General features: G+C 44.9%; 2 protein-coding genes across 4 annotated transcripts in view; one reads left to right on the top strand and one right to left on the bottom strand.

Annotated features, from left to right (window-relative positions):
• LOC112230757 (rap guanine nucleotide exchange factor 1) overlaps positions 1 to 18,585 on the top strand; it is a 98,660-nt gene extending 80,075 nt beyond the window's left edge. For 2 of the 3 annotated variants that reach the window (XM_024397025.2, XM_024397024.2), the window contains 17 exons: positions 1,536 to 1,703; positions 4,148 to 4,309; positions 4,644 to 4,727; positions 6,457 to 6,542; positions 6,848 to 6,950; positions 9,223 to 9,298; positions 9,680 to 9,764; positions 9,914 to 10,006; positions 10,272 to 10,386; positions 10,483 to 10,553; positions 11,787 to 11,871; positions 11,975 to 12,069; positions 15,772 to 15,850; positions 15,965 to 16,066; positions 16,221 to 16,318; positions 16,460 to 16,588; positions 17,340 to 18,585. In XM_024397025.2, coding sequence (XP_024252793.2) covers positions 1,536 to 1,703; positions 4,148 to 4,309; positions 4,644 to 4,727; positions 6,457 to 6,542; positions 6,848 to 6,950; positions 9,223 to 9,298; positions 9,680 to 9,764; positions 9,914 to 10,006; positions 10,272 to 10,386; positions 10,483 to 10,553; positions 11,787 to 11,871; positions 11,975 to 12,069; positions 15,772 to 15,850; positions 15,965 to 16,066; positions 16,221 to 16,318; positions 16,460 to 16,588; positions 17,340 to 17,490 — 1,782 coding nt within the window. In that variant the 3' untranslated portion in view covers positions 17,491 to 18,585. The remainder of the gene's footprint in view (positions 1 to 1,535; positions 1,704 to 4,147; positions 4,310 to 4,643; positions 4,728 to 6,456; positions 6,543 to 6,847; positions 6,951 to 9,222; positions 9,299 to 9,679; positions 9,765 to 9,913; positions 10,007 to 10,271; positions 10,387 to 10,482; positions 10,554 to 11,786; positions 11,872 to 11,974; positions 12,070 to 15,771; positions 15,851 to 15,964; positions 16,067 to 16,220; positions 16,319 to 16,459; positions 16,589 to 17,339) is intronic. The other variant, XM_024397026.2, reaches the window with a different exon arrangement.
• A 166-nt stretch (positions 18,586 to 18,751) lies between these two features.
• LOC112230758 (uridine-cytidine kinase 1) lies at positions 18,752 to 26,848 on the bottom strand. The gene is made up of 7 exons (XM_024397027.2): positions 26,668 to 26,848; positions 26,185 to 26,344; positions 25,834 to 25,930; positions 20,366 to 20,508; positions 20,127 to 20,221; positions 19,638 to 19,686; positions 18,752 to 19,549 (listed from the first exon to the last, which is right to left on the bottom strand). The coding sequence occupies exons 1-7, from the start codon at positions 26,752 to 26,754 to the stop codon at positions 19,362 to 19,364; spliced, it is 819 nt and encodes a 272-aa protein (XP_024252795.1). The 5' UTR covers positions 26,755 to 26,848; the 3' UTR covers positions 18,752 to 19,361.
• Positions 26,849 to 27,048: the final 200 nt, after the last annotated feature.

Genomic DNA, 27,048 nt, shown 5'->3' with positions numbered 1-27,048 from the left:
TTGAGACTTGCCTTTCTCAATATCATTCTCTCTATCAAATCCAGTCATTTTATCTTAGTCCTGGTTGCCCTAGGTTAGTTGAGACGTCTGTCTGATTGACAGTCCGGTCGGTCAATCAGTCAATGGAGGTGGGAACCCAGGGAGAGGGGCTAAGGAGGTCAGGGGGTGGTCAGATAGATTTGATTGGCCCAACCTTCTTCAGGTTAATGGAGATTGGTTCAACTTGGCTGTGGGTTGAGGTATAAAAGAGGTTAGATTTTACACACTGGTGTCATGTGGTTTGTCAGCCATTTTACTAAAGACTACACATGGGTAGAAACTAGATGGCTACTGGACTGCCCAATGGACTCCAGGGCTATTGACTGCGAGCCAGTAAGGGTGCAATGGATTCTGCACCCTTGAGTGGATATTGAGCTTAGTGCCGGATTTATCCACAACTAGAAACCCAGAAAATGAAAATAGTTTGCTGGAGTATATTTATGTAAATCATGCATGGATGTCTGTGGGAGATTTGTATTCCAATTCCATGCCTGGATTTCACGTTGAGACTCCTGCAGACCTCACTACAGTACAATACTATACATAACCTACCACTGAGCGACAGAGTAATGCTCTGGTCCGCTGTTCTCCTTCTGCAAACCACCAACCGCAGCCTTTTAGTTTGAGGATTTCTGTTGTACACTTTACTGTACTGTACTGTTCAACTGTATTTCTCTCCTTGTTCCTCCTCCTCTGTCTCCTCTGTCTCTCCTGGCTGGTGGTGTAGGGGGCTTGAAGAGGGTGTAGCCTGTTTGTATCTCCTAGTCCTCCTCCTGCCTTCCAATAAGCCAACATGTTACAGGCTTTAAAAAAAACTCTGACTTTACACGGCTTTGGGAAAATTAAAAGCAATTTAGAAGGTCTGCCAGTCGGATAATAAGATGGCAAGAGAAAGGGAGAGGAAGCGAAAATCCCATTTCTCCTGTTTCGAGGTGTGTAGTTTGACCTGGTTTCTTTGAAGCAACACAGTTCAGAGAGCAAGACGATGGTCAGATCCAAACACTGTTTGAGCGATGGGCTAAACAGGTCTCGACTCTTTTGTGTTGTTCCAACCCCTAGAGATGACGCTTAGCAATGACCTTTTATGACCCTGTGGCTGGCTTCATGTTCAGTGTCCGCAACAAGGAGTCTTCTGTGTGTTTCTTCTTCTGTGGTAGACGTTTCTGCAAGACTTCATTTTGTACTAATGCTATCAACTTAACTCTCTTTAACTCTGTCTTTTATAGCTCTGACGAAGGCTGTGAGGCCGATACGTAAAGCTTATTAAAGAGCAGTGATACGGTCAAGGGTAGTGTGGGGGTTCCTTCTTCTTTCTCATCGCTCTGATTCTGAAACGGGATTTGATTTCACACTGCGTTCTCTTCTTAGTGTGATAAAGTTCTGTCTTTATTTTTTCTGTGTCTTCTACCTTTCTCTCATCTTCTCTTTAATTCTTATTTTTCTCCCTCTATTCTCACTGCCCCTCTCCTTTTTTTCATTCGTTCTCTCTTCCTCAGGCCTCCCACTCTTCCGCCCCCTGTTCTTCCTCATCCTCCTCTCTGCCGTGCCACCTCCACCCTTCATTGGTGGCGGCAGCAGAGGAGGTGGGCTCTGGCCTGGGGCTCAGCCTATCGGTCTCTAGCTCCTCCTGCCTTAGTGGACACTCCTCGCTGACCATGCCCATGGTGAGTCTACCTGATTGGCCCCCGGTGGCCCAAAGGCTGGTCCTCCCGTGTGCTGTGTGTTCTGGTTCCGTTTGGTGCTGTGATCTTGTGTGTTGTGTGGAACTGCCTGTATGATTTCCCTGGATCCAGGAGGTGTGGTTCTGATTGTCCTGAATGGCACATGGTCCCTGTGTTTTGTTGTTGGTCTCTGGCATGGTTCCGACATTGATGACGATAGCGGTGTGCTATCGTCACACACATGGTGTGTGTGTGCTGACGTGTGCATTTAATACTTCGGTTTATCATAAGATGCAAAGTAATGCATTTCTGATGTTTTTTTAAATTTTTCCCTGAAAACAACCGGCACAGAAGTGGTTATGTGGAACAAGTGGAGTCAGAGGAGTCCCAAATGACAATCTTACAAAAGCAGGGACCTCTATAGCAGATAGAAACCTGGTGATAAATGAGGTTGTGGTGGGTAGCTGAGCACATGACCGAGTTAACACTTGACACGGTTTTCCATCTCATAACCTCAAACCTCTATTCGATAGGAGGCGGATGATGTTGGTCTTAGGGTGTGGCCTGACCCCGTGTGACCCCTGGGTGTGAGGGGCACATTGAGGAGGTCGGGGGGGGAGAGAAATGGTGTGTATCTTCCTGTGGAATCTAGAGGAATGCATGCCATTTGGACCTGGTCTGATGTAAAACAGATTCCTCCTCCTGTCCTACTCGTCTTTCTCCTCTTCGTCCTCTCTCGTTTTTCTACCACCTCCTACTCTACCCCTTTCTCCTTCCTGCTGGCCTCTGCCCCTTAAATCAAATCCAACATTATTTCTAGTTTAATTTCAACATCACAGCATCTCCCCCCTCCTCTCTCTGATACACATATCTTGCCTCCCCCCCCACCCTGTGTGTTTGCCAGTGGAATGTTCACATTCCTCAAGTCCTCGGGGCATGATGTTTTGAGGCGATGTCATGGAGATGGGAGTCATTTAAAGGAATTGATTTATTGCCAACAATGTAATTTCAGTGGAAAATTGTTATTCTACGCTCTGTCTGTCTGTCTCTGTGTCTGTCTGTCTCTGTGTCTGTCTGTCTCTGTGTCTGTCTGTCTCTGTGTCTGTCTGTCTCTGTGTCTGTCTGTCTCTGTGTCTGTCTGTCTCTGTGTCTGTCTGTCTCTGTGTCTGTCTGTCTGTCTGTCTCTGTGTCTGTCTGCCACTGTCTGTCTCTGCCACTGTCTGTCTCTGCCACTGTCTGTCTCTGTCGATCACTGTCTCTGTCGGTCTCTGCCTGTCTGTCACTGTCTGTCTCTGTCCATCTGTCTCTTTCTGTTTCTTTTTGTCTCTTTGTCTGTCTCTCTGTTTCTTTCTCTCTCTGTCTGTCTCTTTCTCTCTGTCTCTGTCTCTTTTTCTCTCTGTCTCTTTCTGTCTCTGTCCGTCTCTGCCTGTCTCTCTCTGTTTGTCTCTGCCTGTCTGTCTGTGTCTCTCTCTCTGTCTCTCTTTCTGTGTCTGTCTGTCTGTGTCTCTGTCTGTCTGTCTATCTCTGTCTGTCTGTCTTTGTCTGTGTCTCGGTCTGTCTGTGTCTCGGTCGGTCGGTCTGTCTGTGTCTCGGTCGGTCGGTCTGTCTGTGTCTCGGTCGGTCGGTCTGTCTGTGTCTCTGTCTGTGTCTCTGTCTGTGTCTCTGTCTGTGTCTCTGTCTGTCTGTGTCTCTGTCTGTGTCTCTGTCTGTGTCTCTGTCTGTCTCTCTGTCTGTCTCTCTGTCTGTGTCTCTGTCTGTCTCTCTGTCTGTCTCTCTGTCTGTCTCTCTGTCTGTCTCTCTGTCTGTCTCTCTGTCTGTCTCTCTGTCTCTGTGTCTCTGTCTCTGTGTCTCTGTTTTGTCTGTCTCTGTGTGTCTGTCTCTGTGTCTGTCTGTCTGTCTCTGTCTGTGTGTGTGTGCGCAGACCTGTGTTGTCAAGTATATTTTATGGTTGTATGTTTGTGGAGAATAGTATGGAGAACATTTGTTGGATGGAAAGAAAATAAGCTGTCCTTAAGTTTTCAGTGGAAACATCATAGTTCGTTCTCCCTCCTCTTTTGCATACCCTAGGTGCTGTAGGTGTGTGTGTGGGGGGAGCATGCATGCCAGTGTGTGTGTGTTTATCAGTGATCTATGTGCTGGCTGCTCTGTGTGTGCTGGTATGTATGCAGGAACATGACGGGGTTGATATGCCCAACGTTTTACACACACATTCTCAGACAAACACGAACACAGGTGTGTTGTGTGTTCTATCATAGAAAGGTTGATATCATTCAATTTATTGTTATAGTATGTTGAATTACATTAGTCCAAGTTAGTAGGAGCTTAGGAGGTGCTGGAGACTTTCAACTTCACTTCCTTTTCAGCTTTGACCTGATCCTATCTGCTGTCTTTACCTTGTTCTTTTCTCCTTCTTCCTGGTTTCCCTTCCTACTCTCCACCAATCGCAGAGCTCGGACCAGGTCGCCTTGGTCAATGCCACCCTATTGGCTGGCAGCGGGGATGGGCCCGACTGTTCCCTGGCCAACCTATTGGGCTCTGTGGCCGTCTGTCTTCCTTCCTCTGAGACCACTTCTCTTCTCACTGACTCTCTCCTCCACACCTCGGCAGTGGTGAGCTTGCAGGCAGGCAGACAGACAGACAAATCTAACTCCAGACCTTTTATTTTGGCTATTTTATTACCCTACCTTGTGACTCTATTCTCCTATTCACTATCATGTGTAACAGACACAAATTTTACTGAAATACTGTACAGACTAAACACTAATCACCAGTGCCACCTGGTGGCCAATTATTGACAGTTACATCCAGTAGAAACCATACAACACAATGTAGTTGAGTGGAAGTGCTTCTCCATGCCTCATCTTACCTCTGAGCTTGCTGTCCCCATAGAGATAAAAATGTGTTCTGTTTAATTCCATGGTCGTCCCTCTTCTCTTCACATAGAGTGTGGACGAGGGTGGCGAGGGTGAGTATGTCAACCTGTACGCATCCAGCCAGGCCAACGGGGAGCTGCCACTCTGCCTCAGAGTAAGTAACACTCAACCTAGATCATAAACTCAGCAGTAAAAGAAACGGCCCTTTTTCAGGATCCTGTCTTTCAAAGATAATTCGTAAAATCCAAATACCTTCACAGATCTTCATTGTAAAGGGTTTAAACACTGCTTGTTCAATGAACCATTAACAATTAATGAACATGCACCTGTGGAACAGTCGTTAAGACACTAACTGCTTACAGACGGTAGGCAATTAAGGTCACAGTTATGACAACTTAGGACACTAAAGAGGCCTTTCTACTGACTCTGAAAAACGGCAAAAGAAATGTGCCCAGGGTCCCTGCTCATCTGCGTGAACGTGCCTTAGGCATGCTGCAAGGAGGCATGAGGTCTGCAGATGTGGCCAGGGCAATAAATTGCAATGTCCGTACTGTGAGATGGCTAAGATAGCGCTACAGGGAGACAGGTCGGACAGCAGATCGTCCTTGCAGTGGCAGACCTCGTGTAAAAACACCTGCACAGGATCGGTACATCCAAACATCACACCTGCGGGACAGGTACAGGATGGCAACAACAACTGCCCGAGTTACACCAGAAACACACAATCCCTCCATCACTGCTCAGACTGTCCGCAATAGGCTGAGAGAGGCTGGTCTGAGGGCTTGTAGGCCGGTTGTAAGGCAGGTCCTCACCAGACATCACCGGCAACAATGTCGCCTATGTGTACAAACCCACCGTTGCTGGACCAGACACGACTGCCAAAAAGTGCTCTTCACTGACGAGTCGCGGTTTTGTCTCACCAGGGGTGATGGTCAGATTCACATTTATCGTCGAAGGAATGAGCATTACACAGAGGCCTGTACTCTGGAGTGGGATTGATTTGGAGGAGGGGGGTCCGTCATGGTCTGGGGCGGTGTGTCACAGTATCATCGGACTGAGCTTGTTGTCATTGCAGGCAATCTCAACGCTGTGCATTACAGGGAAGACATCCTCCTCCCTCATGTGGTACCCTTCCTGCAGGCTCATCCTGACATGACCCTCTAGCATGACAATGCCAACAGCCATGCTGCTCGTTCTGTACGTGATTTCCTGCAGGACAGGAATGTCAGTGTTCTGCCATGGCCAGCGAAGAGCCCGGATCTCAATCCCATTGAGCACATCCGGGACCTGTTGGATAAGAGGGTGAGGACTAGGGCCATATGTCCGGGAACTTGCCGGTGCCTTGGTGGAAGAGTGGGGTAACATCTCACAGCAAGAACTGGCAAATCTGGTACAGTCCATGAGGAAAAGATTCACTGCAGTACTTAATGCAGTTGGTGGCCACACCAGATACTGACTGTTACTTTTGATTTTGCCCCCCTTTGTTCAGGGACACATTATTGCATTTCTGTTAGTCACATGTCTGTGGAACTTGTTCAGTTTATGTCTCAGTTGTTGAATCTTGTTATGTTTATACAAATATTTACACTTGTTGAGTTTGCTGAAAATAAATGCAGTTGACAGCGAGAGGATGTTTCCTTTTTTGCTGAGTTTGTCCTCACCACAGATCTAGGATCAAATCATTCAATCCACAATCCTAACAGTAACCATTAGGGGGATGATCAAAATCTGATCCTGTATCAGTGGTTAATATCTTCTACCTGTTCCATTCTAGCTGTGCCAACAGTTACTTTATGAAGACTGCATTTGTGTACATGATGTGTTGGTGTTCCATGTGTCCTGCTCCTCATCCTACCTTGACAGAGCTTACTCTTCCCCAACAGGAGCCCAACTCTGCTGACGACGTCCTTGAAGACCCCTCTCCACAGATGCCCTCTTCCAATAGCAAGGAGGCTCTGGACAAGGACAGGTAAGGGATTGAGTGGCCACTAGGGTTACATAAACACTCTCCCCGTTCAGCCGTTACGTCATCACTTGATCCGGTAATCCTAGAAGATTAAACGCCAATTGAATTAAATGGATACTGATTAATGACCAATTCTATATGTAAGCATAGAGAGAATTATTAGAAGAGACAAAGTCCATTCATCAATTTGAATGGAACATTTTCCATGGGTGACTATTCTATTATAGGTAATCATTCTATTTCTATGTATATAAATCCAGGTACACTGATCTAATGGTGCGTCTGTCTGTCTCTGTCTATCGGTCTAGGAGGCAGAAGTCAACAGACTCTGCGCCTTGCGACGAGGAAGTGGATGAGCTCTCTCTCATTGACCACAAAGAGATCATGTCCAGGATTACACTAAAACAAGAGGTAACGTATCCCTCATTCACTACGGCACTAACAGTATTACCACCAATGTCTATTGGCTAAGCATTGTATAGAGAAAAGTATGTGGTAGTCTTTGGCTACTGCGCTTTCTTTCAATGGGATTCTATTCATAATAACAATATAATATAGTCCATTTAGCGGACATTTTTATTCAAAACTAGTTCGTCATCCGTTTTAAGCCTTTTAAGAATGCGTGGTCCCAGGTATTCATGATACATAATGTTAGTGAGACGCTGAAACAAAAGACTACAAATAAGAAAACTCTCAGTCCACTACTGACCTCTAGAAGAAATTCTCAGGAACTGCAGGGAACGTTTCTCCATTAAAATGTCTTTTCCTTTTTTCTGTTTGGTGCAGTCTGACAGGCAGGAGAGTCTGTGTGATTTGTGTGAAATGGTGGTCCCCACTCTGCAAGGTCAGATGTAGCAAGAGGGAAAGGAGAAAAGGGAGGAAAAGGGAGGGAGGAAAGGGTGGGAGGGAGGGAGGAAAGGGAGGGTGGGAGGGATGAAAGGGTGGGAAAGGGTGGGAGGGGGAGGGAGGAAAGGGAGGGTGGGGGAGGGGAGGGTGGAAAGGGTGGGAGGGGGAGGAAAGGGTGGGAGGGAGGGTGGAAAGGTGGGAGGGAGGGAGGAAAGGGTGGGAGGGATGAAAGGGTGGGAGGGAGGGAGGAAAGGGTGGGAGGGATGAAAGGGTGGGAGGGAGGGTGGGAGGGAGGAAAGGGAGGGCGGGAGGAAAGGGTGGGAGGGAGGGTGGAAAGGGTGGGAGGGAGGGAGGAAAGGGTGGGAGGGAGGGTGGGAGGGAGGAAAGGGGGTGGGTGGGTGGGTGGGAGGGAGGGAGGGAGGGAGGGAGGAAAGGGTGGGGTGGGAGGAAAGAGTGGGTGGGTTGGGAGGGAGGGAGGGTGGGAGGGAGGGAGGAAAGGGTGGGTGGGAGGGAGGGAGGAAAGGGTGGGAGGGGAGGGAGGGAGGAAAGGGTGGGAGGGGAAAGGGAGGGGGAGGAAAGGGTGGGAGGGATGAAAGGGGGAGGGAGGGTGGGAGGGAGGGTGGAGGGCGGGAGGGAGGGTGGGAGGGAGGGTGGAAAGGGTGGGAGGAAAGGTGGGAGGGAGGGTGGGAGGAAAGGGTGGGTGGGAGGGTGGGAGGGAGGGAGGGAGGGGAGGGAGGAAAGGGTGGGAGGGTGGGAGGGAGGGAGGAAAGTGGGTGGGTGGGAGGGAGGGAGGAAGGGTGGGAGGGAGGGAGGAAAGGGAGGGAGGGAGGAAAGGGTGGGTGGGAGGGAGGGAGGAAAGGGTGGGAGGAAAGTTTGGGGGATGGTGGGGAGGAAAGGGTGGGAGGGAGGAAAGGGTGGGAGGAAAGGGTGGGTGGGAGGAGGGAGGGAGGAAAGGGAGGGGGAGGAAAGGGAGGGAGGAAAGGGTGGGTGGGAGGGAGGGAGGAAAGGGTGGGAGGGAGGGAGGAAAGGTTGGGAGGGTGGGGTGGGAGGAAAGGTTGGGAGGGGAGGAAAGGTTGGGAGGGTGGGAGGGAGGGAGGAAGGAAAGGGTTGGAGGAAAGGGTGGGAGGGAGGGAGGAAGGAAAGGGTGGGGGAGGGAGGAAAGGGAGGGAGGGAGGAGGGTGGGTGGGAGGGAGGGAGGAAAGGGTGGGAGGAAAGTTTGGTGGGAGGGAGGGTGGGAGGAAAGGGTGGGTGGGGAGGGTGGGAGGAAAAGGTGGGTGGGAGGGAGGAAAGGGTGGGTGGGAGGGAGGGAGGAAAGGGTGGGAGGGAGGGAGGAAAGGGTGGGAGGGAGGAGGGTGGGAGGAAAGGTGGGAGGAAAGGAAAGGGTAGGAGGGGAGGGAGGGAGGAAAAGGTGGGAGGAAAGGGTGGGAGGGTGGGAGGGAGGGAGGAAAGGGGATAAGAGAAGGGAGGTCTGATTAAACAACAAAGGACAGCTGTAGCGGTAAACAAGGGTATTTTTGTTGGGGATCTGTCAGCTTGTGTGATCAGCCTGTGTCCTGCGTATGCCAGCCAGCCCTCTCTCTCTCTCTCTCCCCCCCTCTCTCACTCGTCAGTGGAGCTGGTGCAGGGCTGGAAGGGAGGGAGGGTGAGCATGGACAGAGAGGAGAGAGCTGCATTTTGGGCTAGACTGCATTTTTGCCCTAATCCTCATCAATTCTCTACCTAACCCTCTCTCTCTCTCTACCCCACCCCCCCTCTCTCTATCCCTCTATGCCCCCGTGCTCTTTTTCTCCATCTATTCATCTCTCCCTCCATCTGTCTTTCTCATTCTCTCTCTCAGAATGATGATGGTCCTGACGTGCGTGCTGGATCAGGGGATATTCTGTTAGTCCACGCCACAGAGACGGAACGCAAAGGTAGGTCGCGTTTATCACAGTTTGACAGCAGCTCCCATTAGAATGTGTGGCTCTGGGTCAGTGGCACAGGCTGTGTATGTGTGTGGATGTTTTCATACTGGACGGGATCCGATTACACTTTCTGTCTGTTAAATTGTATGTCAGTATATTGTGATGTCAGTATATTCTCCCTTTTCACTATGACATGTGAACAGTTATAGAATAGATATATCTCGCAATAGATGGAACATTCCTGTTTTCCAGATTGTTCTGTCAGAATGGAGATGACCTATTACCTATCTATTCATGTCCCCTCTCCATGCTTTCTAAAGTTCATAGGATCCATCATTAGTTCTCGACCTCAGACTTAAAGGGGTGGTGTTCTCCTCTGCTCTCCGACAGATCTGGTGTTGTACTGTGAAGCCTTCCTGACCACATACAGGACATTCATTAGCCCAGAGGACCTCATTAAGAAGCTGCACTACAGATATCCTTTTGAAGCTCACCGGACGTGTTGGTCGCCTCCAGTGTCTCGATGGCTAGATACTGTGTGTGTTGGAAAGACAGTGGAAAATGTGTGCATTTACTATGAGGAGAAAGAGTTGAGAATACGTATTCTCCTTCACCACCAAGCACATATACCAGGTTCTGTCACAGTCCAGACACATTTAAGAAGCGGGTCAGCAAGAACACGTTCTTTGTGCTGGTTCGAGTGGTGGATGAGCTGTGGTGAGTATGGATGACCCACTCTCTCCATAGAGCCACACAAATGGCTTTTTACTCCAACAAGGGTCTCCAACTGTTTTTCTGGCCTGTAGCCAGATTGAAGACATTTTGAAGGAATGATTTATTTATTGTCAAGTTGGTCTTACAGGATTAGTTGGCACGTTATTAAACACATATATATTACAGTGATAGATGGTGATGGCCAGATGTGGAGGCGTTGCCTCACTTGTCCCCTGCTCTTTTCCTCCCTCTCGTTCTTCCCTCCCAGTCTGGTGGAGTTGACGGAGGACATCCTGAAGCAGCTGATGGACCTGGTGTTCAGGCTGGTGTGTAACGGCGAGCTGAGCCTGGCCCGCGTGCTCCGCAAGAACATCCTGGACAAGGTCTGTTTTCTGTTTCACATTACTTTGGACATGAAAGGCACCGTACTATCTACTGCAGGTCAAATACAACGGCATTCTAAACGTATTGTTGTCCAGGTGGAGCAGAAGAAGCTGCTACGCTGCACCAACTCTCTCAAGCCGCTGGCCGCCCGGGGCGTGTCCGCCAGGTAGGGTTCAACACAGGGTCAAGGGTCAGGAGAGTATGGGAGGCGGCTAGAGCAACCTCTTCTTGCATTTGCTTGTGCTATTGATTTGTTTGCTTTCTCTGTCATGAAGTATTTGTGTGGGTGGGTGGGTTGGTTATGCTATCCACAAGGACAGGAAATCAAGGAACATTCTCCCTCGTGGGGGACATTTCCCACGTCTCATGGAGGACGAGAGCTATACTACATGACTAAGAATATGTGTGGACACCTGCTTGTCGAACATCTCATTGCAAAATCATGGGCATTAATATGGAGTTTGTCCCCCCTTTGCTGCTATAACAGCCTCTACTCTTCTGGGAAGGCTTTCCACTAGATGTTGGAACATTGCTGCAGGGACTTGCTTCCATTCAGCCACAAGAGCATTAGTGAGGTCGTGTCCTGATGTTGGGCGATTAGGCCTGGGGTTCTAATTTATCCCAAAAGTGTTCGGAATGTTCTGTGCTTCCAATTATTTGCCACAAAATTGGAAGCACAGAATTGTCTAGAATGTCATTGTATGGTGTATTGTTAAGATTTCCCTTCCCTGAAACTAAGGAGCCTTAGCTTTGCACCACTCCAGTCGACACTTGGCATTGCACATTGTGATCTTAGGCTTGTGTGCGTCTACCCAGTCATGGAAACCCATTTTGTGAAGCTCCCTACATACAGTTATTGTGCTGACATTGCTTCCAGAGGCAGTTTGGAACTCGGTAGTGAGTGTTGCAACCGAGAAAAAAACATTTTTACCCGCTTCAGCACCCGGCAGTCCCGTTCTGTGTGCTTGTGTGGCCTACCACTTGACGGCTGAGCCGTTATTGCTCCTAGACGTTTCCACTTCTCAATAACAGCATTTACAGTTGAGCAGGGCAGAAATTTGACGAACTGACTTGTTTGAAAGGTGGCATCCTCTGACGGTGCCACGTTGAAAGTCATTGAGCTCTTCAGTAAGGCCATTCTGCTGCCAATGTTTGTCTATGGAGATTGCATGGCAGTGTGCTCGATTTTATACACCTGTCAGCGACGGGTGTGGCTGAAATAGCTGAATTCACTAATTTGAAGGGTTGTCCACGTTTTTTTGTATTTTATTGTCTATTCTAAGCTTAGTGTTTAGGGTTAGAATTAGGGTAAGGGGTTAGGGAAAAAAGGATTTTGAATGGAAATAGATTTTAGGTCCCCACGAGAATAGAAGGACATAACTTGTGTGTGTTACTCCAGGCCCGGAACGCTGCATGACTTCCGCAGCCATGAGATTGCCGATCAGCTCACACTACTGGATGCAGAACTGTTCTACAAAATTGAGGTACCAGAGATCCCCTAACTATCTCTGCTTTTCTTCACCTTCGCTGCAGAGAAATTGATTTAACTCAATCTCTCCTCTCTCCTTATTTTTTCTATTTTGATAGATTCCTGAGGTGTTGCTTTGGGCCAAGGAGCAGAATGAGGAGAAGAGTCCAAATCTGACTCAGTTCACAGAGCACTTTAACAACATGAGCTACTGGTGAGAGCTGGACCTGAGCCTATACATACAGCCTGTCTATGCATTACCATATAAATCACCTAGCTTTGTAATGACCAGTCAACATCTCACAATGGCACATTTTCACTTTCTCACACACACACCATCTCGCTTTCAGTTCAATTCAAAGGGCTTTATTCGCATGGGAAACATACAGTACCAGTCAAAGGTTTGGACACACCTACTCTTCTAGGGTTTTTCTTTATTTTTAGTATGTTCTACATTGTAGAATAATAGTGAAGCCATCAACACAATGAAATAACACACATGGAATCATGTAGTAACCAAAAAAGTGTTCAAAATATAAATCAAAATATACTTTAGATTCTTCAAAGTAGCCACCTTTTGCCTTGATGACAGCTTTGCACACGCTTGGCATTCTCTCAACCAGCTTCATGCGGTAGTCACCTGGAATGCACATTTCAATTAACAGGCTTAAGTTAATTCATGGAATTTATTTACTTCTTAATGCGTTTGAGACAATCAGTTGTGTTGTGACAAGGTAGGGGTTGAATACAGAAGATAACCCTATTTGGTAAAAGACCAAGTCCATATTATGACAAGAACAGCTCAAATAAGCAAAGAGAAAGGACAGTCCATTACTTTAAGACATGAGGGTCAGTCAATCCGGAAAATAAAAAAAAAACGTTAAGTTTCTTCTGGTGCAAAAACCACTATGATGAAACTAGCTCTCATGAGGACCGCCACAAGGAAAGGAAGACCCAGAGGTACCTCTGCTGCAGAGGATAGGTGCATTAGTTAAGTGCACCTTAGATTGCAGCCCAAATAAATGCTTCACTGAGTTCAAGTAACAGACACATCTCAACATCAACTGTTCAGAGGAGACTGTGTGAATCAGGCCTTCATGGTTGAATTACTGCAAAGAAGCCACCACTAAAGGACACCAATAAGAAGAAGAGACTTGCTTGGGCCAAGACACACAAGCAATGGACATTAGACTGGTGGAAATCTGTCCTTTGGTCTGATGAGTCCAAATTTGAGATTTTTGGTTCCAGCCGCCATGTCTTTGTGAGACGCAGAGTAGGTGAACAGATGATGTGTGTGGTTCCCATGGTGAAGCATGGAGGAGGTGGTTTGATGGTGCTTTGCTGGTGACACTGTCAGTGATTTGTTTAGAATTTAAGGCACACTTAACCAGCATGGCTACCACAGCATTCTGCAGCGATATGCCATCCCATCTGGTTTGCGCTTAGTGGGACTATTATTAGTTTTCCACAGGACAATGACCCAACACACCTCCAGGCTCTGTAAGGGCTATTTGACCAAGATGGAGAATGATGGTGCTGCATCAGATGACCCTCCACAATCACCCGACCTAATTTAGATGGTTTGGGATGAGTTGAGCTGCAGATATATGGGAACTCCTTCATGATTCCATATGTGTTATTGCATAGTTTTGATGTCTTCACTATTATTCTACACTGTAGAAAATATATATTTTTTAAATGAGAATAAAGAGAAATTAGGTTTGTCCAAACTTTTGACCGTATGTTTACATTGCCAAAGCAAGTGAAATAGATAATAAACATAACTGAAATAAACAATAAAAAATGAACAGTAAACGTTACTCACAAAAGTTTCAAAGGTTTAGAGACATTTCAAATGTCATATGTCTATATGCAGTATTGTAACGATGTGCAAATAGTTAAAGTACAAAAGGGAAAATAAATAAACATAAATATAGGTATTTACAATGGTGTTTGTTCTTCACTGGTTGCCCTTTTCTTGTGGCAACAGGTCATAAATCTTGCTGCTGTGATGTCACACTGTGGTATTTCAACCAACAGATATGGGAGTTTATCAAAATTTGATTTGTTTTCAAATTCTTTGGGGGTCTGTGTAATCTGAGGGAAATATATGTCTCTAATATGGTCATAAATTTGGCAAGAGGTTAGGAAGTGCAACTCAGTTTCAACCTCATTTTGTGGGCAGTGTGCACATAAACTGCATTCTCTTGAGAGCCATGTCCTGCATACGGCGGCCTTTCTCGATAGCAAGGCTATGCTCACTGAGTCTTTACATAGTCAAAGCTTTCATTAATTTTGGGTAAGTCATGGTGGTCAGGTATTCTGCCACTGTGTACTCTCTGTTAAGGGCCAAATAGCATTCCAGTTGTCTCTGTTTTTTGGTCAATTCTTTTCAATGTGTCAAGTAATTATCTTTTTTTGTTTTCGCATGATTTGGTTGGGTCTAATTGTGTTGCTGTCCTGTGGGGTCTGTTTGTGTTTGTGATCAGAGCCCCAGGACCAGCTTGCTAAGGGGACTCTTCTCCAGGTTAATTTCTCTGTAGGTGATGGCTTTGTTATGGAAGGTTTGGGAATCGCTTCCTTTTAGGTGGTTGTAGAATTTAACAGTTCTGTTCTAGATTTGGATAAGTAGCGGGTATCGGCCTAATTCTGCTCTGCATGCATTATTTGGTGTTTTGCGTTGTACACAATGTTTTTGCAGAATTCTGCATGCAGTCTCAATTTGGTGTTTGTCCCATTTTGTGAATTCTTGGTTGGTGAGCGGACCATAGACCTCACAACCATTAAAAAACCTCTTGCGTCGACCCGAGACGCAATCGTCCCATCTAGCCATCAGCAGATGCAAATGCGCTACGCCAAATGCTAATAGCACTCGTTAAAACTCAAACGTTCATTAAAACACACATGCAGGGTACTGAATTAAAGCTACACTCGTTGTCAATCTAGCCAACAAGTCAGATTATTAAAATGCTTTTTGGCGAAAGCATGAGAAGCTGTTATCTGATAGCATGCAACACCCCGAAATACCTGAAGGCGACGTAAACAAAAGAATTAGCGTAGCCGGCGCTACACAAATAGCAGAAATAAAATATAAAACTTTCTTTACCTTGGACGAGCTTCTTTGTTGGCACTCCTATATGTCCCATAAACATCACTATTGGGTCTTTTTTTTTTATTAAATCGGTCCATATATACCCAAAATATCCGTCTATGGAAACTGTGTGATTCAGAAAAAAACACTGTTTCAAAACGCTACGTCATTTTTTTAAATTAAAAAAGTTGACGATAAACTTTCACAAAACACTTCGAAATACTTTTGTAATCCAACTTTAGGTATTAGTAAACGTTAATAATCTATCAAATTGATCACGAGGCGATGTGTATTCAATAGCTCCACGATTTCAAATCATGTTCCAAAATCTCTCTTCCAAAACTTCCTGTCGGAGACCGGATGGAAAGTGGTCTCTCTAACTCGTTTGACCAAGAAACAACGAGAAGGCAATTGACAAGACTGTTGACATCGTGTGGATGCTGTAGGACTTGCAATCTCGGCCCCATTTAATTTCGTGCCCCTTAAACAATACATGCAAGTGGCGCATGGATATTTTTTTCAGTTTTCAGTGATCAGTTTTTCTTGCACTTTTCGATGAAACAGACGCTCTGTTATAGTCACAGCGGTGATTTAACCAGTTTTAGAAACGTGAGAGTGTTTTCTATCCACACATACTAATCATATGCATATACTATATTCCTGGCATGAGTAGCAGGACGCCGAAATGTTGCGCGATTTTTAACAGAATGTTCGAAAAAGTAGGGGGTCGACTTAAGAGGTTGGGCAATGGGTTCTGTAACTGATTCCAAGTATTTTCAGCCAGATTCTAATTCTCTCACACGCAACACTTTGCTTGTCCTCTAGGGTGCGCTCTCTAATCATTCAGCAGGAGAAAGGCCAGGACCGAGAAAAGCTGCTCCTCAAGTTCATCAAGATCATGAAGGTAACCAATCTCGGCATTTATACAACCACAGCTCTTCCTCATAACTAGTATATTTAGTTGATGATTAACTCTCTGGACAACTGTTCTTGTCCTGTTTTTCTTTTTCCCATGTAGCACTTACGGAAGTTGAACAATTTCAACTCATACTTGGCAATACTGTCTGCCCTGGACTCGGCCCCCATCCGCAGGCTAGAGTGGCAGAAACAGACCTCAGAGGTGAGTCAGACACAAGTGGATCAAGTCTGACATAGAGAGATCTAGATATTCATACTTGTGTTTCAATTCTTTCTATGGAGTCTCACTTTAATATACTCAGGTATCGTGGTGTGCTATGGGTATAACACATTGTAACACACTTGTTCTCTCACAGGGATTGGAGGAATACTGTACGTTGATTGACAGCTCGTCGTCTTTCAGAGCGTACCGGGCGGCTCTGGCCGACGTGGAGCCTCCGTGCATCCCATACCTGTAAGTCTGTGTTTCATGTACAACTGAGCTAGGTAATGTTCAATGAAAGTGTTTGTGTGTTTTGCCTGTTCTTCCTAGGACTGTTTGTCTATATTTAGCCTAATCTCTCTCTTCTATTTCTCTTCTTCTCTCCTTTTCCAGTGGTTTGATCCTGCAGGACCTGACCTTCGTCCACCTGGGGAACCCGGACCTCATCGACGGGAAGGTCAACTTCTCCAAGCGCTGGCAGCAGTTCAACATCCTGGACAGTATGAGGCGCTTCCAGCAAGTGTGAGTATTTATATTATTTAACCTTTATTTAAGCAGGTAAGTCCCATTTGGACCCATTGATATGAGGGGACAAGTGTGAGTAGAACTATTGTCCCATGAGAAAAGCATCCACAAAACTCCAAACAGATTGAGAGTGTGGTAACCTCACATTATGATATGTTATATTTAATGTAATTCAATAAGACTACAATAATTATCCCACGAGGTAAGCAGTGATCCACAGTGTACATTACAACTTCCATGTTAACCCCCATACAACAGAAGGTTGACCATGTACACTGAGGAACACCTTCCTAATATTGAGTTGCACCCCCCCTCCCTTTTGCCCTCAGAACAGCCTCAATTCGTCGGGGCATGGACTCGACAAGGTGTCAAAAGTGTTTCACAGGGATGCTGGCCCATGTTGACTCCAATGCTTCCCACAGTTGTGTTAAGTTGTCTGGATGTCCTTTGGGTGGTGGACCATTCTTGATACACGGGAAACTGTTGAGCGTGAAAAACCTAGCAGTGTAGGAATGGAACACATACATGGCACACACCTGAATAGCACACATACTCAATCCATGTCTCAATGTGTCTCAAGGCTTAAAAATCCTTCTTTAACCTGTCTCCTCCCCTTCATCTACACCGACTGATGTGGATTTAACAAGTGACATTAATATGGGATCATAGCTTTCACCTGGTCAGTCTGTCATGGAAAGACATAGGCATCTCTTTGATCGACTCGTTCTGTCTTTCCCACCCACCCCAGGCATTACGAGCTGAAGCGCAATGACGACATAGTCTGCTTCTTCAACGACTTCAGCGACCATCTGGCCGAGGAGGCATTGTGGGAACTCTCACTGAAGATCAAGCCTCGCAACATCACCCGGCGGCGGACGGAGCGCGAGGAGAAGACTTAGGAAGGGGGAGGTTAGCGGTGCGGTGTGGCCCCCGAGACCACAGCCAGGGCTCGCCGAGGGACCTCCACTGTGCTACAGAAAGGATAGATGGATGGACACAATCAACTGGACCTCACTAACAGGGGAAGAAATACTGACTAGGGCTGGACCAGACCAGAGGATATACAGTAGGCTAGTAGGGGGGAAAAGACTGCCATGGTTTACAGTGACTCTGTGCTGCTCTGATACACTGGGAGATTATGGGGAGATTATGATTGGGGTTACATTGGATTCTCTCCACCCAGAACTGCAGTTGGCAGGAGACAAATTCCTAACCAACGGTAGGAGAAAGACTGGTGCCAAGGAGAAGAGGAGAACTTCATATAAGGAGAGGAGGTGGAGATGTCGAACAACGGAAGAGACTGCTCCCTGGCCTCTCCCATTTGAATGTATAAATGTGTGTGTCAGCGAGTGTGTGAGGTGAAAGCTCCTCTAGATCCCCAGATATTCCCTCCCTCACCCTACAGAGTGTGGGCCATCCTGGGGTCAGTCCCGACTGCTCCCTCTCCTGACTTAACTTCCTTGTATCCTTGGAATCCTCAGTATTCCGGACTATATTCTGCCATGAACTCTGTCACAATGCAGACTTGACTGGGCAGGAATGTGGTTTTGGAAATGGTCATTTGAGGGGTTAGGCGAGGTGGAGGACCACAAAGGGACTAGACTTGTAACAAGAGTGTATTATTATTAATATTATGAATCATATATGGTTATGATTTATTATATACAGTGCTCCTTTTGTTCTTAAAAAGGATTGTCTATTAAGAGAAGTGCCATACAAATGTGCACTCAAAAAAGCAAAGCAAAAAACTAAACCCACAAAAAGAGAAGTACTAAAGATGCTGTGATCTATGTCTGACATATTCAATCATCATGTGCCATGTTTGAGTAAGAGAACTGTCAGGCAACCAGGCCTGTGTCCCAGTAAGGGGGGGGGTGTCTGGGTTCGTCAGTCCATTGTGTGCTGTAGTTATTCATTATTCCTTTGGAATAATGGTGTCATCCAACTCATCACACTGTGCTTTCCAACTCCAATAAAACTGCTCTGTTTCTGTACATCACCGTCTGCTGAATAGAAGAGGTTTGTCATACTATGCTACTTCCTCGTTATGGGCCAAATCCCAACAAGATCTGCACTCGTAACTTTTACATTATCATGCATTGATGTCAATGGGAGGCTTGTTGTGCTCGCCCATTAGGGTAAGAAATAACCACAAGCCTCTGATAGTGAACATATTTTATTTCTTAAATATCATGGTCATTAGGAAAATGCTTTAAAAAATAAACTCCCAAGGCATGAATTTACCATGGCATCAAGGGATCAGCCAGCAAATATTTCACAATCCAAACAGCCTACACATTAGAAGGTGATAAATATTGTACTTATCTGATCTCCACATGTTCAGATACAATATAACACATTTTAAGCAGCAAACAAAACCAAAATCAAAACAGACATTTAAAAAAAAAAAGCTTTTTTTCCACCATCTCACTCCTATGTCAGCCGGAAGTAGTCAGACCACTGCAGGCTAAAAATGTACACATGGAAGACGGAATAATTTAAAAAAAATAAAGAGTTGTCATACCTGCTCATGATATCTATATCAGTGATATATTAATGAATTATCTTGGATGTATTATCAAGGCTTCCCTATCTGATTGGATGCTCTGCAGTCTGCAGGTGAGTTACAGGAGCTAGTCCCCCCCCAGCTCTCTCCCATCTCAAACCTAGTCAGTAAAAGCATCAACCCTCAATTCTAAATACATACTACAAAACACACACACACATATATAGTAGACAGACTGACAGACAGTAAACACTGATTTTAGTCTCAGTGGGGGCGACTGCTGGGCTCTAGTAGGACCCTCTTCCCTGGGGGGAAGTTGGCCAGGTCCCCCTGCTCCGAGGCGGCCCGCTTGAAGCCCCGGCTGTGCCCGTTGACCGCTCCTCCACGGTGCCACTTACAGAGGTCCCCATTCAAGATGTCCTGGATGTGCTGCACAATGAGGTTGATGGCCACTGTGGAGAGAAAGGCAGATTAATATGAGAGGGAAGGGAAAGAAGAGAGGGATGGAGATTCTTCATGATTCATGAGCGTTATTATTACCCATGTTGTCAACTCCTCGAGGAATAATGACATCTGCATATTTCTTGGTCTGGAAAAAAATAACCATTATCAATCTCATTTTGGTAGCTAATGCTTTGAAAAGACTGGATTTTGAGCAGAATATACAGTACCAGTCAAAAGTTTGGACACACCTACTCATTCAAGGGTTTTCCTTTATTTTTTACTATTTTCTACATTGTAGAATAATAGTGAAGACATTAAAACTATGGAATCAATCATGTGGTAACCAAAAACTTGTTAAACAAATCCAAATATATGATGTATTTTAGAGTCTTCAAAGTAGCCATCCTTTGCCTTGACAGCTTTGCGCACACTTGTAATTGAGTCACATATAAACGTCTCACTGACGTAAATCAGCTGACTGAATGTGTTGTGTGTCATATTGTGTATATAATTGGGCCTATTAATAATGTATTAGTGTCCAGTATCTGTTTGTGTATTGTAAGTGTGGCAGCGCTGGACATTTACAGGCAAGCAGAACTCCTCGAAGGCTGGCTTAACGAACGTGGTGTACTGGGTGAGGATCTGCTCCAGGTCTCTGCCTCTCTTCATATCCCGCAGAACTGCAGGTAAAGTCCACAACAAGCAGATCAGGACCAAGACGTGACAAATATGTATATCCAAGATGCTAGAGTGAAGTATGGGTATGGAAGTGCATATGACAATCTATAGATGGTACATCCTCTTAATTTGTGTGCCAGTAGTACCTCTGCGAGACAGTCTGACATCAGAGTCTGTGTCCACAAAGAGCTTCATGTGAAACATATCCCTCACTTCCTGAGAGTAGAAAACCAGGATCCCTTCAAACAGCACCACGTCAGCCGGGTACACTGTTATCCTGTCCTGCAGCCTGGAACACACGTAAACTAAACACATTTAGTACACACAAAGACACTATCTAATCACAGACAAACTTTCATGATTGGTATGTTTACTGAACAAAAATATAAACGCAACATGCTAAAATTTCAAAGAGTTAAAGTTCAAATATGGAAATCAGTCAATTGAAAAATTAATTAGGCCCTAATATATGGATTTCGCATGACTGGGAATACAGATATTCAGCCATTGGTCACAGATACCTTAAATTAAAAGGTAGGTGTGACCACCATACACCTCAAGAAGTGTGATGGATATTGGATATTGGCGGGAACTGGAACATGTTATCGGTCCAGAGCATCCCAAACGTGCTCAATGGGTGACTGGTGTTTGATAAGTATAAGAAGAATGGAAGAACTGGGACATTTTCAGTTTCCATGAACTGTGTGCAGATCCTTGCAACATGGGGCCATGCATTATCATACTGAAACATGAGGTGATGGCGGCAGTGGGCTCAACAATGGGCCTCAGGATCTCGTCATGGTATCTCTGTGCATTCAAATTGCAGTCGATAAAAATGTAATTGTGTTCGTTGTCCGTAGCTTATGGCTGCCCATATTATAACCCCACCGCCACCATGGGGCACTCTATTCACAACGTTGACAATAGTAAACCGCTCGCCCACACGACGCCATACACGTGGTCTGCATTTGTTAGGCCGGATGGACATACTACCAAATTCTCTAAAACAATGTTGGAGGCAGCTTATGGTAGAGAAATTAACATTAAATTCTGGGAACAGATGTATTGTATTACTGTTGATGATATCTGGAAATTAGAGTGTTAAATTAAAATGTGCATGTACACCCTGGCCCATCTACTGTTGCTAGCCCCAATTCTGACTTGTGCTCTGATATCTGCTTCACTGATTTCTGCTCTCGTAAAAGCCTGGGTTTTCTGCACGTTAACACTAGAAGCTTATTACCTAAAATGGATCAATTCAATGTGTGGGTTCACAGCTCCAATCCAGATGTGTTGGTCATTACTGAGACGTGGTTAAAGAGGAGTGCTTTGAATACTGATGTTAATCTTTCTGGTTATAACCTTTTTCGGCAAGACAGATCTTCCAAAGGTGGGGGAGTGGCAATCTTTACCAAGGATCACCTTCAGTGCTCGGTTGTCTCCACCTAGTCTGTCCCCAAACAATTTGATTTGCTGGTTTTAAGCATTAAACTTGCAAATAGCTCTTTGTTGACTGCTGCTGGGTGCTGTTGTCCTCTATCAGCACCGGCCTGTACCCTACCTGCCCTAAACTCTTTCCTGGCCCCTTACACCAAGTCTGAATTTGTCCTGCTAGGTAAACTAAACTGGGACATGCTTAAACCACCTGCCCAAGTCCTAAAGCAATGGGACTCCCTAAATCTTTCTCAGATTATTACCAATCCCACAAGGTATGACTCCATTCACCCAGAAAAGGCTACTCTTCTTGCTGTTATCCTCACAAATAATCCTGATAGGTATCAGTCTGTTGTTTTCTGTAATGACCTTAGTGATCACTGTTTTACAGCCTGTGTTCGTAATGGCTGCTCAGTGAAACGACCTGTCCTGATTTGTCATAGACGCTTGCTAAAAAACTTTAATGAGCAAGCCTTCCTTCATGAACTGGCCTCTGTAAAATGGTATAGAATCAGCTTGTCGAAGACGCTTGGACATTCTTTATTGATATTTTCAGTGATATTGTTAAACACGCCCCCATCAAGAAAATGAGAATTAAAAACAGGTTCAGCCCCTGGTTCGACCGTGATCTTGCAGAGTTACTCCACCTCAACAATTACATTTGGCGAAAGGCTTGGCACACGTATACTAAGGCTGACTGGCTCTTGTTCAAGCAAATGAGAAATAAGTGCACCCAGGCTATCTGGAAGGCCAAAGTTAGTTACTTTAAGAAGCAGTTCTCTCTCTGTGGGTCTAACCCCAAGAAGTTCTGGAAAACGGTTAAAGACCCGGAGAATAAACCCTCCTCCTCACAGCTGCCCATGTCCCTTAAATTTGATGATGTGGTTGTTACTGACAAGAAGCACATGGCTGAGCTCTTCAATCACCACTTCATTAAGACAGGATTCCTATTTGACTCAGCCATGCCTCCTTGCCCGCCCAACATTTCCTCATCTCCCACCCCTTCTAATGCGACTATCCCCGACGCTTCTCCCTATTTTTCCCCTGCCCCGCTACAAAGTTTCTCCCTGTAGGCAGTCACTGAGTCTGAGGTGCTAGAGGAGCTCCTGAAACTTGACCCCAAAAAAACTTCTGAGTCAGAGGGTTTAGACCCTTTCTTCTTTAAGGTTGCAGCCCCTATCATCGCCAAGCCTATCTCCGATCTTTTTAACCTCTCTCCTTTCTGGGGAGGTTCCCATTGCTTGGAAGGCAGCCACAGTTCGTCCTTTATTTAAAGGGGGAGATCAAGTTGATCCTAACTGTTTTAGGCCTATTTCTATTTTGCCCTGTTTATCAAAAGTGTTGGAAAAACGTGTCAATAATCCACTGACTGGCTTTCTTGATGTCTACAGTATTCTCTCTGGCATGCAATATGGTTTCCGCTCAGGTATGGATGTGTCACTGAAACCTTAAAGATCTTCAATGATGTCATCATTGCCCATGATTCTAAGCAATGTTGTGTTGCTATTTTTATTGACTTGGCCAAAGCTTTTGATACAGTAGACCATTCCATTCTTGTGGGCCGGCTAAGGAGTATTGGTGTCTCTGAGGGGTCTTTGGCCTGGTTTGCTAACTACCTCAAAGAAGGTAGGAAGTATAAAGTCAGGGGATCTGCCTTGGGGAGTACCCCAAGGCTCAATCCTAAGCACCACGCTCTTCTCAATTTACATCAACAACACCTCAGGCAGTAGGAAGCTCTGAGCCAGAAATTGTAGTTTTTCTAGGTGGCTCCCATTTTGGCTGTAGTGTTTCCAAGCGCGTGAATGAGAGCGCGTTCTTCAGTATTTTTCTCCATTAACCTGTTGGTACTAGGGGGCAGTATTTTCATTTTTGGAAAAATAACGTTCCCAAATTAAACGGGATATTTTGTCAGGACAAGATGCTAGAATATGCATATAATTGACAGCTTAGGATAAAAAACACTCTAAAGTTTCAAAAACTGTAAAAATATTGTCTGTGAGTATAACAGAACTGATGTTACAGGCGAAAGCCTGAGAAAGATCCAATCCGGAAGTGACTCATCTTCTGAAAGCCCTGTGTTCCGATGCGTCCCTATTGAGCTGTGAATGCCCTATCAACCAGATTACGCTTTCTACGTATTCCCCAAGGTGTCTACAGCATTGTGACGTAGTTTTACGCATTTATGTTGAAGAATATCCGTAGGCGGCTTCATTGCGCAAGTGGTCACCTGATGCTCCCAGAGAAATTCTCCCGTAAAATACAGAGGTAGCCATTATTCCAATCGCTTCTACTGAGAAACCAATTGTCCCGGTTGATATATTATCGAATAGATATTTGAAAAACACCTTGAGGATTGATTATAAACAACGTTTGCTATGTTTCTGTCGATATTATGGAGCTAATTTGGAATATTTTTTGGCGTTGTCGTGATCGCAATTTCCAGTCGATTTCTCAGCCAAACGTGAAGAACAAACAGAGCTATTTCGCCTACAAAAATAATCTTTTGGGAAAAAATGAACTTTGGCTATCTACCTGGGAGTCTCGTGAGTGAAAAAATCCGAAGATCATCAACAAGGTTGCCTGCTGCTAGCAAGGCATAATGATATGCTAGGCTATCGATAAACTTACACAAATGCTTGTCTAGCTTTGGCTGTAAAGCATATTTTGAAAATCTGAGATGACAGGGTGATTAACAAAAGGCTAAGCTGTGTTCCAATATATTTCACTTGTGATTTTCATGAATAGGAAGATTTTCTAGGAAGGAATTTATGTCCGTTGCGTTATGCTAATTAGTGTCAGATGATGACAACGGTCCCGTTCACGGGATGGGGTGTCACTAGAGGTTAAAGACAATAATGATTCTCCATCTTAAATGTTATTGTTTATTTACGTATTAGGGTACGTAAATGTTCTGGCCCAGCAACTCCAAGATTTTTGCACATACTGTTGACTAAAAATCAGAAACAAAATTTCAGTTTGATGATAAGGTTGGGGCATAGCCATAGCAGAGTGAAATAGCTGGTACATTTCAAAATTGAGTGTTTAGCACACTATTCCCTAAGGTTTGATTATAAACGTTGTTTGACTTGTTTGGAAAAGTTTATTAGTACCGTTTGGGATTCATTTTGTATGCAATTTGATGGAGGGAAACTGGATGGATTATTGACAGAAGCGAGCCAGCTAAACTGAGTTTTATGGATATAAAGAAGGACATTATCGAACAAAATGACCATTTGTGATGTAACTGGGACCTTTTGGAGTGCCAACAGAAGAATATCATCAAAGGTAGGGCATTTATATTATCGCTGTGTCACACCTGCCTGGTGGAAATATGTTGTTCCTGGTTTTATATGCGGGGCGCTGTCCTCAGATAATCGCATGGTGTGCTTTTGCCGTAAAGCCTTGTTGTTCTCATGTGTTGCTGCCTTGCTATGTTGTCATCTTAGGTCTTTCGCTCTCTTAGGTCTCTCTCTCTGTAATGTTGTGTTGTCTCTCTTGTCGTGATGTGTGTTTTGTCCTATATTTATATGTTATTTATTTATTTTTAATCCCAGCCCCTGTCCCCGCAGGAGGTCTTTTGCCTTTTGGTAGGCTGTCATTGTATATAAGAATTTGTTCTTAACTGACTTGCCTAGCTAAATAAAGGTTAAATTTTAAAAAATAAAACAGCTCTGGTGGACATTCCTGCAGTCAGCATGCCAATTGCACGCTCCCTCAACTTGAGACATCTGTGGCATTGTGTTGTGTGACAAAACTGCACATTTTAGAGTGCCCTTGTCTAATGTTCATGCTGATTAATCAGCTTCTTGATATGCCACACCTGTCAAGTGGATTCTTTATCTTGACAAAGGATAAATGCTCACTAACAGGGATGTAAACCAATTTGTGCACAACATTTTAGAAAAATAAGCTTGATGTGCGTATTCATTTTTTTGTTCTTTTTTTCTGCTCATGAAACATGGGACCAACACTTTACATGTTGCATTTATATTTTTGTTCGGTGTGTTTGCAGATGAGCTGGGTTAGAGACATCTTAGGTCAAAGGTCATGTCTTAGTTCAAGAGTCAACAATCTGAGGTCTGAAATGTGTAGGGTGGGCCTTTTTGACCCAGTCTGTCTGAATTCAAAAAGGGCATTTCCAACTGAAATGGTATGTTTCCGTATGGAGTGTTTACCTCACCTCGAATGCGTGACAAAGTCATATGTCGGCACCTCCACCACTGTCCCCTCCACAATATGCTTCAGGGTTTGGTACATCAACTCGTTGTCGAAAGCATCTGTAATAAACATTTCAACGTTATTCACTTTTTCCACCCAGATATGCATTTATTTTATGTTTATAATAATGTTAAGTTAACCTACAGTTTTCACATTGTAGCTATAGTTAGAAGAACATTTGCCATTGCTTGATGTAAATGCATGAATTAATTGAATGAATGTAATCTAGTGAGTGATAAGTGCCTGATAGAGTGTATGTTAATTACAACAATTATACTTATGTTATTACAATATCCATACAGGCCTGTAGTACCTGGGTGGTCAAAATTGTACTGGCCCTTGAGTGCCCTGGCCTTCTGGTCAGGTGTCAAGACTTTGTAGAAGCTGTCTTGGCTGATGATGGCCACTTGCCTCTGACGATGGTCCACCTTATTCTGGCCCAGCAACTCCATGATTTTTGCACATACTGTTGACTAAAAATAAGAAACATAATTTCAGTTTGTTGATAAGGTTGGGGCATAGCCATAGCAGAGTGAAGTGCATAGCCCTAGCAGAGTGAAGTACCTGGCACATTTCAAAATGGTCAGACAGAAAACAAGACGATAATTTAATAGATGGCTTGGTGTCAAGTGACATCCTGATGTGTCTGCTTTCAGTGTTTTGCTTTCAGTTCATAGGAAAAACGAAAACTAGCTAACGTTAGCTAGCTACTTTACTGATTGTTGAATCGACCTAGCTAGCTACCCAGACAGCTAGCTAGATAGCTGTTATTATGTAGCTAGTTAACGTTACCTACCTTGCCACTGGCAGTTCCTCCGCTAACACCGATCAGAAACGGACGGTGCCTTGGCCGCTCCATCTCAAGCGGTCTGGCGGCAGTCATGTCGGGTCAATTGTCGAAAAACAGCACGCTTTTGTTGCTAGTCAGCTGCCTTCCAAAACAATAATCTGTTCCCGTTACTATTTGTAAATACGCGAGAACACGGCCAAGCACTTCCTGGGGCAAAACTAATGTTTTGTAAAAACGTCAAAATAAGAGTCCTCATTTGAAACTCTTTAAATGTGTTTATTCTGTAATGTTGCCATTCAATTGGCCACCATTCAGCTGTTATAATCATGTTATATTGCTTAGGTCTACTGGTTAGATAGCAGGGACAAAATACACACAGGAGACCAC

Source organism: Oncorhynchus tshawytscha, linkage group LG33 (assembly GCF_018296145.1).
Source record: "Oncorhynchus tshawytscha isolate Ot180627B linkage group LG33, Otsh_v2.0, whole genome shotgun sequence".
NCBI lineage: Eukaryota > Metazoa > Chordata > Actinopteri > Salmoniformes > Salmonidae > Oncorhynchus > Oncorhynchus tshawytscha.
The sequence above is the reverse complement of the archived record's forward strand: the minus strand, read 5'-3'. Positions and strand labels throughout refer to the sequence as shown.